The sequence below is a fragment of the Diceros bicornis genome, chromosome 1, assembly GCF_020826845.1.
Source record: "Diceros bicornis minor isolate mBicDic1 chromosome 1, mDicBic1.mat.cur, whole genome shotgun sequence".
Taxonomy (NCBI): Eukaryota; Metazoa; Chordata; class Mammalia; order Perissodactyla; family Rhinocerotidae; genus Diceros; species Diceros bicornis.
The window spans coordinates 76,652,736-76,668,250 of record NC_080740.1 but is presented as its reverse complement, the minus strand read 5'-3'; the positions used below and the strand labels follow the sequence as shown (position 1 = coordinate 76,668,250).

The window sequence follows — 15,515 nt, the reverse complement described above, 5'->3', positions numbered from 1 at the left end:
ATATGGATTAATTTGCATAGGTATTTGGGGGCCATACCAAGAGAGCTGGCAGTTCACTTTATTCACATATGTACGCCTTCCATCAGGTTGATAGTCTGATATGGATGGACAATAGCTTCAATGTATACAATGTGTTAGTTTCCTTTAATTTTTTTCCTTTAGTTTTAAATACACAAGTTCCACTTCACAAAAGAACCAAGTGATTTACATTCAATATTAAGAATTTCAACTATATGTATATATTTTGACTTAGTCAAGGGAATAAAAATGACCCTTAAAGATCCCTAGCTATTCAAAAATGAATTATTTTTATTTCTACCCTAGAGGAAACAAGATTGGTATTTTTTTTTTTTTTTTTTTTTGTGAGGAGATCAGCCCTGAGCTAACATCCGCCAATCCTCCTCTTTTTTTTGCTGAGGAAGACGGCCCTGGGCTAACATCGGTGCCCATCTTCCTCCACTTTATATGGGACGCCGCCACAGCATGGCTTACCAAGCAGTGCGTCGGTGCGCGCCCGGGATCCGAACCAGTGAACCCCGGGCCACCGCAGCGGAGCGCGCGCACCTAACCGCTTGCGCCACCGGGCCGGCCCCAAGATTGGTATTTTTTGATAATTCTTAATAGTTTAAATTAAAATGAATTGTTTAGAGTTTTCTTTAAATAGCAGAATTTCACATTAGAGATCCTCTAGAACAGTGATTCTCAAAGTGTGGTCTACAGACCTCTGGGGGTTTCCTGATACCCTTTCAGGGTGTCCTGGAGGTCAAACTCCTTTCATAAAAATACTAAGACTTTGTGTGCCTTTTTCGCTTTCATTCTTTCACAATATACAGTCCTGTTTTCAAGAGGCTACATGAAACGAGTTATCACAACCGTTGAATGCAGAAGCAATTGTGAGAATCCAGCCATCTTCTGTTAAGCCAGACGTTAAAGAGATTTACAAAAATATAAAACAAAGCCAATTCTTCTCAATAATTTTTTTCAGAAAATATAGTTTTTATTCGTAAAAATGTTTATATTAACATGTCATAAGATCATTATTATTATTTTAAATGAATATTTTTAAATGTCTGTTTTAATTTCTAGCGTGGTAAATATCATTAAGTATAATCCATATAAACAAAAGCTTTAGGGAGTCCTCAATAATTTTTTAGAGTATAAATGGATTCTGAGACCAAAAACTTGAAGCTTGCTGTTTTAAGACAACTTTATTTTTCAGATGTAGAAACTAAGCTCTAAATAGAGTATATGATTTGCTCCAAATTCTACAGCTCATATGTAGCAGGCTTGGGACAGCAACCCAGGTAGGTCTCCTGCCTATGGCTCAGGCTATAATATTCATAAAACCAAATGGAAATTCTTTATAGCAATGCCCAGCTGTAAGTATGAATGTTGTCCTGGAAATAAAGGTGCATATATCATTCTAGGAACAAAAATGTTTGTTTTTCTGTTTTCTACAGAACTTAGTGTTCTCCATTAGCTTTTGCTACTTGACAATCTACCCCAAAACTTAGTGGATTAAAACAAAAACCATTTACTATTGCTTTGGGGCTCCAGGTCAGCTGGGAGGTTCTCTCCTCTGAGCCAGGCTCATGCATGCATGTGTGGTCCTCACGTGTGTAGGCTGACAGCTGGCCAACTGCTGTGATGGAAGTGACTGGTTCACATGTCCCTCATCCTCCACAGGCTGTCCAAGGCCTGTTCACATGGCGGCAGCAGAATTCCAAAAGAGTCAGAGGAAGCTGCCAAGCCTCCAGGAGCCCAAGCTCAGAACTGGCTCAGTGTTACTTCTTTGATTAAAACAAGTGGCAAGGGGAGCTCAGATTTGAGGTGTGGGGAAATACTCTGCCTCTTCTTGGGTGGAGCTGCAAAGTCACAGTGCAGAGGGGCATGGATGCAGTGAGGGGGATCATTAAAGACATATTCTGTAACATTACAGAATAATTAAAAATATGGCTTTGGATAATAGTGTGAGGTGGTAAATATAGTGACTGAGGAATTGCACTTTAATGTTAAAGAGGATTTGGGTTAATTCCCATTTCTGACAGTTGGGCAAGTCACTTAACCTTTTTAAATCGTAGTTTCTTCATCTGTAAAATGGTTTTCCCTCAAAAGGATTAAATGAGATAATGCTTGTGAAGCACTTGGCTTCACACAGGAAATGCTTTAAAAACGTTAACTAGTGGTGATTTAAAAAATCCTTTGCATTAGATCAGCTTAGTAGATTCTTCCTGACTCCCCCAAACAAAATAGCAATGCCATGTTTAACTATGTGTATATGTCTACATGAGCAGCTGTGCCATCAGCCTCTCTTTTGCTGTCCACATAAACCCTCTCACCAAACACAATTCCAGTCCATCTCAGCAAATCTATTAAATATCTATTTGCCGCCTTTCCACTCCAAGCCATGGTTACAAATTTGAAGGATGTATGCTCTCCATTTAAATAAGAACTCACAATTGGGTATAGTAGATAGATTCCTTACCAGATAATTTAAGTTTATTGAGTGCTAATTGAGGATATTATGCAAGTGCAGAGGAGGGGGGCTTATATCTGGAGTTTATGGGGAGTATAAAAATTTTTCTTACTAAAGACACATGCCAACAGTTCATATCACAGGCCAACCACTCTTTCTGACCACAAAGTTTCTCTGTAAGATCATCCTGCCTAACGTTCTTAAATATGCGAGTCCTCAGCTGACCCCCATCACAGTGAAGATGCATGAAAGAATGGGTTAAGATGGAGCGACCCAGACCACTTCCAACATCAGTAAGCCTGGCCTTCGCTTCCTCTGCCACCCCTTATTAGAAAGCAGATGGGTTGGTGTAACAGTTGATGGCATTTTATTACACAGCTGTGCATATCTCCTAGGCCATTCAATTGGCCTTGTTAACTTAACCATCTTCCATCATCACTCTTGAGTTAGCAAACTCTTCCGTGTGACCACATCCCCTTGTCACCAGGGAGCATTATTCCAGTTGAGCCGTAGCTATCAGCTGCCTCTGGAGGCTATTGTGGCAGATTGGTTTCCAAAATCTATCAGCCCAGAGAAAGTCATTGCCAGAGCGCCATGGCCACTCCAAGAATACTTTTGCTTCATGTAAGAATGACAGTATATATTAAAAGTCAGCAACATCAGGAAGTTTCTTTTGATGCAGGGACTTTTGCTTCAACTTGGTAGCTCCTTTTTATGGGCTGGTACCACAGTCACTGTCTTTCCTTTAATGACTCTGAGACTGGTATATGGGGATTCCACATCCCAAGACACAGATGATGCTCAGGTTTGCAATCCTACCACCTGGCAATTCAGCAAATAGTGTCTGTTCATCATTACACTCTCAAGAGGGGGATCTGGTGAGCCACAAGTAAAGGGTTAGCATGTTGACAGTTCAATTCAGCAGACGTGTGCAACTGTCACCCTTAGTTAAGACCTGTATTAAGGAGGAGGAGGGCTACAGAGAAGTATCAGACTCTTCATCCTTCTTCATCCTTCTTCATCCTTCAGGATAGTCTAGTAGCTGAGACCAACACATCCACAAATCCCCTAATGTAAAACTGGCTGTGAGAACTCTACTCTATAGGAGTAGAGATTCAAACAGAGTGCTATGGAAACATCAGAGAAAGACAGAGAGAAGGATCTCAATTGAGGGAAAATGAGACAGTGTCTTGGGAAAGGTGGAAGTTGAGATGGGCCCTTAAAGTGTGCAGAAATTTGATTGGAGAGGGAGAAATATTTCAAGTAACTGAAATAACTTGAACCAAGTCCTGGAGGTCAAAGGACTACTGAAGAGCGTGGGCAGAAGATGGGAGCTTTGGAAGCAGAAGAAGGGTAACAGGAGATGAAGCTGCAAGGTAGATAGAAGCCCCTGATGGAGTTTTGAGTGCCTGACTGAAGAATTTGCATTTAATTGTGGGCGTACTGAGAAGGGCACCAAGAAATTTTCCATATTTTTGTTTTTTATTTTTTAAGGCATAGAAATGGTATCATCAACCTGTTTTTAAACAAAGTAACAGCAGCATGTGTAGCATAGATTAGAAGAGGAGGGAAAACCTAAAAGGTTGTTGGCTAGTCTATTGAGGAATAAAAATAAAAGATGCAGAGATCTAATGCTAGAGTGGACTATTCTTAGTCCTAACGAGACTAAATATTTGCATAAAATTGGCATGAATACAAATTTGCAGAAAACCTTTAGACCTAGCCCCATCTCTCTATTCTTTGCTATTATTGCCTACTTGTATTATTAAAGGAAACCAGATCCCTGGATATAGACAGCATCAGAAACATGTCCTTTTGTCCCTTAAAAGAAAGGCAGAACTGGGAGAAGATATTTTAATTTTAGAGCTTATATAACCTTTGTTCAGAAGAAACATTGATCTTCTCTGGATCAGGCTAGATACCAGACATTCCTTGCCTGACTCCCATGACAAGGTAAATGACTTTCAGTCTGTAAAAATCTCCTACTCCCTTGCTGTCGTAAGAACACTCCATGGCAAATAGCATTCACGCCCCCTGGAAGTTTATCAGAACTGCAGAATCGCAGGCTCCACCTACTTAATCAGAGTTTGCATTTTAACAAGATGTCCAGGTGATTTCTATGCACGTTAAATTTGGGAAGCACTGGCCTATCCTTTTAGCCAAAAGTTCTCTGTCTCTTCGATATTACTTCAGGACTTAGGGCTCACGCATATGGAAAAAGCAGGGTTGGGTAGAGGGGAGGGTTGTGGTAAGCATAGCCCAGTATAGTTCTCTTGTCAAGACAGAACCATATAAAGAGTTGAAGACAGTGTCTGACATGTAAGGGCTCTGTAATGGTAGCCACTATTATTATTGTTGTTGTGCCTATTATTATTTTTAATTAGTTTCTCTGACCTGGACCATTAGCTTAATTGCTTCAGCTCTCCAAACATAAGAAAGCTTAAGAAACACATCATGGAGCTAAACTTGCAGAAAGAGCCACCAGATCACCCTGCTCCCATACAGAGACAACAAATACTGAGTTTTGCATTGAAATTCGAATAGAGAAATGATCTCTAAAGCACAAAATCTGACATTTTACTTGATTATGATCAATTTCCTATTCTCTTACATCATAGGATTTGAATTTGAAAATGGTAATAATACAAAAAATAGGTTATCTTTGATGTGGGAAGAATGTTGGGTCTTGACTTGAGAGTGTCCTTATGAAGCTGCCTCTAGATAATCAAGTCTGACCTACCCTAGGCTGATTATTTTGAGCTGCTCAAAGTGCAGAAATGATTTGACGGCAGAAAATTTGTGTCTAGCAGTCCGTCTAAAGAGCAGAGTGAAGAATAAGATGCAATTAAGGAGTCAGAGCAATCACTCAGAGTGTCTTTGGAACACTTGTGTTGCTGAATTTAAAGAGTTGTGGCTGACAAGTGTCTCTCTCTCCCTCTGGAAAAATCTCTGTGACTTTAATTGGCATTGAATCTACTCAGTCTTACACCTTTGCACAGCATACCGGCCGCTGCATGCGGTGGAGTCCATCCTGATTGTGGACAGATAGACTTCTAATTGTGCTCACTGACTTAGTCATGAGAAGAAGGCTTGCTCGCTTGCTGCACATTCAGTTGTGTTGCTTCCCTGAAATGTTTGTCTGCCTTGCTCCATTAAAAGGCAGTTTGATCCCTGTTGTTATTGCAAATGTTTTTCTTCTCTCCTGGAAACTTTTTTGGAGGAAAAAATTGTTTAATCCACTAAAGAAGCAAGCATAGTTCTGAGGCACTACGAGCCTTCTCAAGTGCTTACCTGGCTTTTCAGGGAACATAACTAAAGCACCCTAAAATGTGTGGATAACTCCAGAATTTTATGGAATCACTATACCTGGGTGGGTATTTTTTATATCCTAAAAAAAAAATGTATCTGGTCAAATAGGTTTGGGAAATTCCAGGAGTAAGTAAAATTAAATGGATTTTTTGTCACTGGACTTCTTAAACTTTACAGTGTTAAATGTGACTAAAAGAGGGGACCAAAATGTGCGGTGACCCCCAAATATATTGACTTACAACACCTTTCCATGAAGCACATCACAGGATTAATGTTCCTCAGAACACAAATTTCTACTAATAGTTACTTACAAACTGATAATAGTAACCACATAAAATTTTAAATACTAATAGGATGGTAATATGGTAAATTTTTTTACAGTGAGGCGTTCAGTTCAAAAAAGTTCTTAAAGTGCTGTGATAGACATATAAAGGGCAGAAAATTTTAGGTAAGATAGTTGTTAAAAATTGAAATCATCCATGACTAGTGTGAATTGTTCAGTAACACTAGCCCATAATTCTCAGTCATCACCAATTGCTTGTGATGCCTGCGAGTTAAAGTCACTATGATGTTTCTGTTGCTATGTTGGTACAATGGGAGACAGAAAATAAATAACTACTCTAGAACAGTTAACAGTCCAATTGAGGAACAAAGTTTAAACACGTAACGAGATAGCAATAAGTCACTTTAATTTCCCACTAAAAAAAAAAAGTGTGGCTTTGCTTATTCCTTTCTTCTAAATGTTCTCACTGGCCTTCATTGTCTCATGTCTTGGTACAAGTTCATATTTTTGCACGATAAAATCCTTCTGAAATGAAATATTTACTTAGTAGGTAACAAAATAGCCATGTGGACTGACAGTACAGAGAGAAAGAAAACTTTTTAAAATGCTGTCATGTAATATGATAGTCACACTTGTAAGAACGTGTTCAGTTATTATGTAAATGTTTTTAAAATGAGATTTTTACTCCTTAGATCTCATATGGTACCAATATGTTTTTTGCCAATATTTGAAGGAGAGCATATCTATCATTTATGTCTTGTATAGATTTGTAAATTTATGTGTTTAGCCTTCCTGATCAGAGGCTTATAAGATTTTATCCAGTTTTAATTCCTCCAGGTAAATTCCAATAAATTTGTATTTTGATTTATTCATAGGCCATTTGAATTTATGTAGGTTATGTTTTTAATAATAATAATACAATATAATTTAATGGCTTAGTTTCTGGAATCCCTTGAATAAAATAGAAAAGATGAATTTAATTTGCAAGACATTAATGAGGAGCTTCAGTGCGTCTCCTCCTTCTGATGTCTTTTAAAAGATATCTAATTATTTTTCACACATTATTATTATGAAAGCTGTAAAAGTCAGGTCATGTATATTTGCATATGTTTTCTTTTATTTTTTAATCACTTTGAGAGACTGCTAAATATTCCTTCAGAGAAGATTCAAAGAAAAGAAGAAAACTAGGTCTGCTCTTAGCTAATCCTGCACAGTTTATTGAGCTGGCTTTTGAACTTGGCCACCCTGGCACTGTCATGGATTGTTGGTCTTTCATCTTCAGAAGTCAGTGATGCAAGAGCATATATTTGCATTTCATTTGCAATGTTCTAAACTTGGTTAACCCAAAATGAAGTCAAGAAGATTGGGTTTTTAAGACCCGTAGTAGCCAAGAAGTATATGCAATACACTGCTCCGTTGTGTCAGATTTCAAAATATTAGACATCAAAATAACTCTCAAATGTTTTATCATCAATTTCCAAACACTTTGGAGAGTTCCAAAGTGTCATTAACAGCTAAGTTTCTCATTGTGCAAATGCTTATATGTGTTCATGAAATATCAGCAAAGTAATATGTAACTAAATATGTTTTTCATTTATTTAAATATTCTTATTTAAAAAGAAACCATTAGCTAAGCTTTTTGAGCATTATCTGCCAGGTGCTGTTCTAAGCATTTTACAAGTAATAACTCATTTTTCCTGTATAACAACTCTGTGAAGTGGCTATTTTTTATTATGGTGATTTACAGAAGGGAAAATAGAGGGCAAAGAGGATTAGGTGACTTCCCAATTATTACATAAGGAGAAATATATAATGAAGAATCTTTGGATTATTCTTAAGGGCTATGTTATCATTGGGTGACTTTTTTTATTCACTCCGAAGATACTTATTTAATGCCAACTACGTGCCGGGTACTGTGCTAGGAGCAAGAGACAGAGGTATGATCATGACAAATACCTTTGCAATGGCAAGCATCCAGATAAACAACCATCACCCAAATCCATGTGTGAATTAAATAATTATTTTATCATTTCAACAATATATCTCAAGTGCCTATTCTCTACCAGGTGTTGCCTAGCAAGTACTGTGTCAAATAGCTGGCATTTTGACAAACATCTGTATTTGGTAATAATGTTTCTACCTATTAACTATTTGGCATCTTCTATACAACTGTATTCGATTGCCATAGAACTCCCCATGCCTCTGCCTACTGAGAGCATTTGTTGTACGATTTGTAGTGATGGACAGAAGAAGGTAAATACTGCGGAAAGAAGCTGTAGGACTAGAAACATACTCTTCACTAGTTTAGGCTTAGTCCTCTATTGGAAATAGTGAGAGTGGACTTTTTCTCATTCTCTTCTTTCGAAGATTGCTGCATTTGACAAATGCTTTCCTAGAAAACTATTGCCTTCTTGTTTCGTAAATACATTTTTTTCATGTTTTATACTACAAATTCAATTTCATAATGCATTTCTAACTATCCAGCTTGATTCTAGGAACAAAGTGCCCTTTTGTTATTTTAAACTGTTTTATCAAAGGTGGAATTGTCATTGACTCTAAACAATTTCATAACTGAGACATCTGTGCAAATAACCAGAGAGAAACGGGATTATATTTGAGATTAAGTCCTAGACTGTGAGGGTTCCCATGGCCATATAAGAAAGTTGAAGTCATAGAAAAAGCAATTATCCTTTGAGACAGACACCTCAGTTCTTAGGATTAGATAGAGAATATTAATGGTAAGTAAGAAGCTCTTTTCTGAAAATTTGCTTACTGTGCCATTTACTTAATACCTGGACTTTCCTTTAAAATCATAAGCCTGGAATTACTTTTAAATCAAAGTTTTATATGAAAAAAGACATTCTCTAACAAAACAAAGGGCTCTAAATTAGATCATGCTAATAAAAATGTTGGTGGTGTTTAATTTATTAAAATTCCACAATTTTGATTACAATTTAATTTATGATGTTTACAAGAAAAGAAGCCTTTTAAAAATCCTTAGCTATTATCCAATATTCTATAGTTGTGGAACCAGAAGTTCAAGTTCTCAATAACTCCTCCAAAAAACTGTATTTCTGCATCAGACAAAGATGGCTGCTCTTATGAATAAAGACTGCAGATTTCTAGAAAAGTTAAGATATTGCCTGAACTGTGCTATGGTTGATGTGCATTCTCAAATCAAGGGCATCATAGCTCTTTGAAAAATAATTTGTTGCTGCTTTTTGGGAGATTTGACTCTCTCCCTTTGAGGGAAATGTGGTTTATTGAAAATCGTAAGAGCTAAGAGTCAAAGGATTGGCATTCTTGTCCTCAGTGTTACACTAATTAGTCACGTGTCAAAAGGCAAAGAACTTAAACAGTCTTTAATTTGTTTTGTTGCTTTTGAAATTGGGGGAGCAATATATGTCCTGCCTACCTCCTAGACTTGTAAAACTTCAATTATCCATATGCAAAAGTTCTTTGAAGAGGTAAATGTAATATACAAATATAATGTATACTTTTGGGGGGTATTTCTTGGAGGTGGGGGAGTTTGTAAAATATTAATATTTACTGGATTTCGTTGCCTGCTTCCCTGTACAGCGCTGTTTACAATCTACTATGTGCTTATTCATTGCAGTACTTACTAATTAGGACATATGTGCTTATTCTTCTCTGCCCCTGGATTGAAAGTATCATTATAACAGAGGACGTGTTTTTCTTATACAGAGTCCTATCCCCAGCACCTGTGCACTGATGAGCACGGTAGGTGCTTAATGAATAATTGTTGAATGAATGGAAGCGGGCCTCCTAAATGCACAGTGTTTATAGTGTACACTGTACATTTGTACTTACTCCTTAAAACTATTGGAATTAATGTTGTTTAGAGTTTTGCTTTGGGAGGAGTTTTTTGGAATTTAGATATGCTACAAAATCAAAGCTGGAGATCGTGTCTATGAATATTAAAAAATTGATGACTCACTTCTTCATAATCACTTCTCTCTGATTTGAAACCCAAATAAATTGTAATGCAAAGATTTTATATTGGGTTGAGAGTTTGATAGCATTCACTGCTGCACTGATAACTTAAGTGATTTTTCTCTTCTTTTGTCTTCTTCTAGAGTACCAGCCAGGGTTATGTGACAATGTGATAATGTTTGAGAGAATGTGATTTATAATCAGGTAACCCTAGGTTCAAGTCCCAACTATACCATTTCCTAGCTGGAAGACTTAATGCAGGCAGTTAATTTCTGTAAGCCTTTATTGCCTCAAATGGGCCTGATTATACATCCCTCGTGGGCTTATTGTGAGGATTAAATGTGGTAATATACTTCAGGTGCTCAGCATGGTACCTAACACATATAACCTTTAGCTGTAGCTGTTATTATTTACATAGTTCATCTTCTAAACAGGTATTCTTTCTTTTTGTTTTGTGTGTTTTGTTTGTTTTGTGTATGTATCTGTATATGTGTGTGTGTATGTTTCCTTTTACAGATGGATATACAACTGACGACATTGAGTTTTACTGGCGTGGGGATGACAACGCAGTAACAGGAGTAACAAAGATTGAACTTCCACAGTTCTCTATTGTAGATTACAAACTTATAACCAAGAAGGTTGTTTTTTCCACAGGTTTGTATCAGGGAAGAGGGTTAAGGGAAAAGGGACTTTGTTATATTTTGTCAAAAGGGTTCTCTTAGATCAGGATTGGGTCCCAGGGAAGGATGATGACATTAGAAGACTTAGATCTGCTGAAAACCCTGTTCCCCATCAAGCCCATTGCCCATTTGGAACCCAACCAGTTATTTTCCAGAAGGTACCCCCAGCAAAACTGAGAGGGTTAGCTCTATGCCTCTCATTTGCCAGAGAAGGGACTAATTGTTAGAGATGTAATACAGAAAGAGAAATGAAGACCTAACTCAGAGTTGTTCCCCCAACTTTGTGCATCTCACAGAATTGATTATAAACTTTTGAAACATATTGAGGCTAGTCAAGTAACAGTTCTCTCAAGTCTGACCACCATGAAATTCTCTAAAGACAGTAGAGTGGGAGAATTTCACATTTCCCTCAAAGGGTAGGAATGTCTTTACATAGCCTTACCTCCCGTTTTGGAGCTAAAAACCCTTCCAGATGTTGATATTATCCTGATGACTTCTCCATCCTTACTCTTCCAGCACTGAGATTTTAGGTTATCAAACTTGGTTTAATCAGCATAAATTTTTAACAAAAAAACCCAGGAAAGTAATAATTTGCTACATACTCAGTAAGTGAAAAAATAATAAGCCGACAGGAGTATGTCTTTATGTTTTTGTTATTGAAATGAATTCCCAGGCACAGAAATAGCTAGTACTGTAACTGTAGATTTTGAATTGGCCTCCTGCTAAAATTTAGGCACTTCCTGTCCTTGCAAACTACTTCAAGCAAGAATTGTATCACTTAGTAAGAATACAAAGTCGCCTCTAGCTTTAAAAAAAGAACAGAAACTTCCTAAGTTTGAGGTCCTCTGAATCCCTGAGACTATAGAAATGTGTTCCTACTTAAAGTATTCTTACTTTAATATTAAGACATTTGGTCTAGCCCAAGAAGGCTAAACAAGGCTTTCTTTCCATTAGAAAGAATATCTCCCCCCACCGCCCACACACACTATTTAGTACTGTGTCTCATTTATGTTCTAAGACTGTGCTCAGTTACATACCTTGTTTAAAGAGTAATTCCCCAGGTCATCACAATGAAAGGATCCAGGATCAGGAATCTGATCCTTTAGTTATATTTCCCACAAATATTGCTCAGGAACAGTGATTCTCTACCTTTTGGTGGGTCGGGGATCCCTTTAGAACTTTGAGGAAATTTAGAAGCCTTGAAATTAGAAGAAAAAAATAATGCATACACTTGAAAACCTTCACAAAATTTCAGGGAGCTGCTGCACTACCCAACGCCTCGCCATTGATTCCAGACTTAAAATGCGTCCTGGGGCTTGTGAAGAGATGTCTAAAATATGATCAGGATGTGCAGCCTTATTTTTATATCCAAAAAAGTCTTATAGGATGGACTTGCTGAGAAACAGTTGAGGGGGGAGAAAGACTGTCCCAAATTGTCTTGTCATCACAATTATAGAGAATGAGTATGTCTGATCCAGTGTAGGAGGCTGAGCAGGGAGGAGCTGGAATTCTTAGAATTACTGATGAGTAAGGGATGCATTCAACACTGAGTAACTCTTGCTAATTAAAAACCCAGTATTCTCAGACTTCTTTTGCAGAAGATAGTGCCCTCCACCGGGAGCTAAAATTGAATTTAGGGAAGATATACGAACTGTTCAATGAGTATTTAAAGGAAAGTATCTTATAGATATTGACTGATAATGCTGATGTTCTAAAATTGCCTTTCTAGGTTCCTATCCCAGGTTATCCCTCAGCTTTAAGCTTAAGAGAAACATTGGGTACTTTATCCTGCAAACATACATGCCTTCCATCCTGATCACTATCCTCTCCTGGGTCTCCTTCTGGATTAACTATGACGCTTCAGCTGCAAGAGTGGCATTAGGTAGGCCATTTTCTAACTACTTGTGGATTTTGATTCTGTGTGTGTGTGTGTGTGTGTGTGTGTGCACGTGCATGCATTTTCCTTACCCTGGAGTTTGTGATGCGTGATGAGACTGGACTGCCCACATTACGAGAGTTTGGCTGTAAGACTTGGGTGATCTGATTCAGCATTAAATCCGTTAAACACAAATTAAAGCTCTTTCATGTCAAAATTAGTTAACTGTATAGCTGTTGGTAATGAAATTAGTCCCACCAGTTTGGTATTTTTATTGAAGTATAGTTCATGTGATATTGCTTGATAATTGTTCAGTTTGTATGTGGGATTCCTTACCTGGGAAGAGCTCCCTTCCATCTCTTTTTTTTTTTTTTTTCCTGAGCAAGAAACAAGGAAATGTAGTATGTAACTAATAGCTAAGCAGGAATAATTCTATAGCCGTATTACTATTTTGGAGTGGCATGGTAGAAGGCAGGAGACAACAGAGTAAGTATGGCATCGCTTATCTTATGCTTGATTTTTTTCTGTTATAAAACCAGAGGAAGAAAATAAATTATATTTCATGAACATTTTTATGTTACTAACTCCAGATTGAGTAAATTATGACCTTTTACACAATTTTAGTGTTTTGAGTTCTGACTAATCCCTTTGAAATGTTGAATTGTTAACTCCTCCACCATGAGATCTCAATGCAGCCATTACTTCCTTAGAGAAGTCATTCATTTAACAAATATTTGTTGAACACCTACTATGTGCTAAACATACAAAGCACTGGAGATAAAGCAGTGCTTTATCTTTTTTTTTTTTTAAAGATTTTATTTTATTTATTTTTTCCCCCCAAAGCCCCAGTAGATAGTTGCATGTCATAGCTGCACATCCTTCTAGTTGCTGCATGTGGGACTCGGCCCCAGGATGGACGGAGAAGTGGTGCCTCGGTGCGCGCCCGGGATCCGAACCCAGGCCACCAGCATCGGAGCGCGCGCCCTTAACCACCAAGCCACGGGGCCGGCCCAGCAGTGCTTTATCTTTAAGTTATGGTCTAGCAGTAAAAGATAGACAATAAATTTCTTTTTCACATAACATGCAAATTATATAATGTGGTAAGTCTATAGAGGGAAATAAATTAAGGGGGGTTGGGTATGTCAGGGGGTACAGTTTAGAATAATCAGGGTAGACTTCATTCAGAAATTGTCAATGGAACAAAGACTTGAAAAGATGAAGAGCCACGTAGATATCTAGATGAGAATATTCCAGCTTGCTGCAAAGGCCTGGAGGTAGGAACATGCCAAGCGTGTCAGCGAGATGGCCAGTGAGGCAAATGCAGAGTCCAGGGGTAAAAATAATGTTGGAGTGAGGAAACTAAAAGCTTATGAAGCAGTTCGGGGGCCATACTAAAGGCTTTGCTTTTATTCTGAGTGAAATTAGAGAGTCATTGAGCAAAGAAGTGACATGATTTGATTTCAGATTTAAAGGGATCACTTTTGCTGCTGTATTGAGCTTAGATCCGGCTGGTTCAAGGATGAAAGGCAGAAGTAATGACCTCCTGGACTGAGTCAAGTCTCCTGTGATATATTCTCTTAAAATACTGTAGAACTCTCCACTGTAAACCAACCACAGTTATAATTTATATTTATTTGGTTTGTAATGTCCTTTTGCCTCATGGTATTAAAAGATATATTGGAAAAAGGTCCACATCTAATTTTGCTTTCATTATATCTGTAGTGATATGGTGTTCAGTAAATATTTGCTGAATAAAGTAATAAATGGAATTTGTAATTATTATTCCAAAGTGAAAATCTGTTACCAATTTTACACTATTACAGGAATAATGAATAGCTTTTTTACTTTTTTAAAGAAATTTTTAAAATATCTTTTTATGTGAGCAATTTATTACTCTACCAGAAATACTTTAAAATGAGATTTAGATAAATAGTAAAATCAGCATTGTCAGTTTTATAATATACATGTTGTACAGGGTAATCTGCCATTGAAATAATGAAAAGAAAAATGAAATTGGAAAATGTTTCAAAATGACTAATATTATAGAAAAGATATGAAAATGGTAAGACACCTAGATCTAAAGCAAGAACAGGGATTTGCTAGCCGTGCTCAGAATCAGATGCTCAAATTTATTTTTTCTGTAGTTGTTTTATGAGTGTGTAGAAAAACAAGACAAAAATTATGATCTTAGAGAGAGAAAATTCAATCAGAAAACTGATGTTTCCCAAAACTCATAGAAATGAAACTTAACTTTTGGGATGTGTTATTAGGTAGAGTTTAAGAATGCAGGTTTCCATGTTGAGATCCCCGTTTAGATGTTGACTCTCCAACTTCCCATCTGTGTGATCTTGACTCTCAGCTCTATTTTCACATCACTTTTTTGCCACAAAGCTGGACCGGATCATACTCAGGACTCTGGACTCCCAGTGCTTTTACCAGCATATCTCTGTCTATTCCTCCAATTATAGCCTTGAGGGAAACCACTTTCCCTGTTGGAGATGCCCACTCAGCTAGGCAAGCAATTATAACCTGACCCAGTGTGGCATTTCCCATAAAGAATCTCGTAATACTTCTGTATTATTTATCTGTGTATTGCATGTCTAGTTGCCCAATCCAGAAACCTGACTGCTAGACACCTGCTTCTCTGATACCCTCCCCCCCAGTTTTCAAATCTGTATAATCATTTGTCCATATCATCTGTATAATGCGTTCATTGATTTCAGTACTTTTGTGATTATTTTATTTCCTCTTCACCACTTACTTGGATTATTCTGGAAAACTCTTAACTGGTATTCTCTACTCCTGTCTTGTATACCCCCCACCCCCATCCTTCACACTGCTATCAGAGTGATTATCCTAAACACAATTTGTCCCTATGCTTCTCTGCTCAAAGCTGATCAGTGGCCCCACGTCACCTTCAATTTTAAGTTCAAACTC

At 37.5% G+C, this 15,515-nt stretch overlaps 1 protein-coding gene across 4 annotated transcripts in view; it reads left to right on the top strand.

Annotated features, from left to right (window-relative positions):
• Positions 1 to 15,515, top strand: part of GABRB2 (gamma-aminobutyric acid type A receptor subunit beta2) — a 244,604-nt gene that overhangs the window by 186,587 nt on the left and 42,502 nt on the right. For all 4 annotated transcript variants that reach the window (XM_058545415.1, XM_058545398.1, XM_058545407.1 and 1 more), the window contains exons 7-8: positions 10,539 to 10,676; positions 12,432 to 12,584. In XM_058545415.1, the coding sequence (XP_058401398.1) occupies positions 10,539 to 10,676; positions 12,432 to 12,584 (291 nt within the window). The remainder of the gene's footprint in view (positions 1 to 10,538; positions 10,677 to 12,431; positions 12,585 to 15,515) is intronic.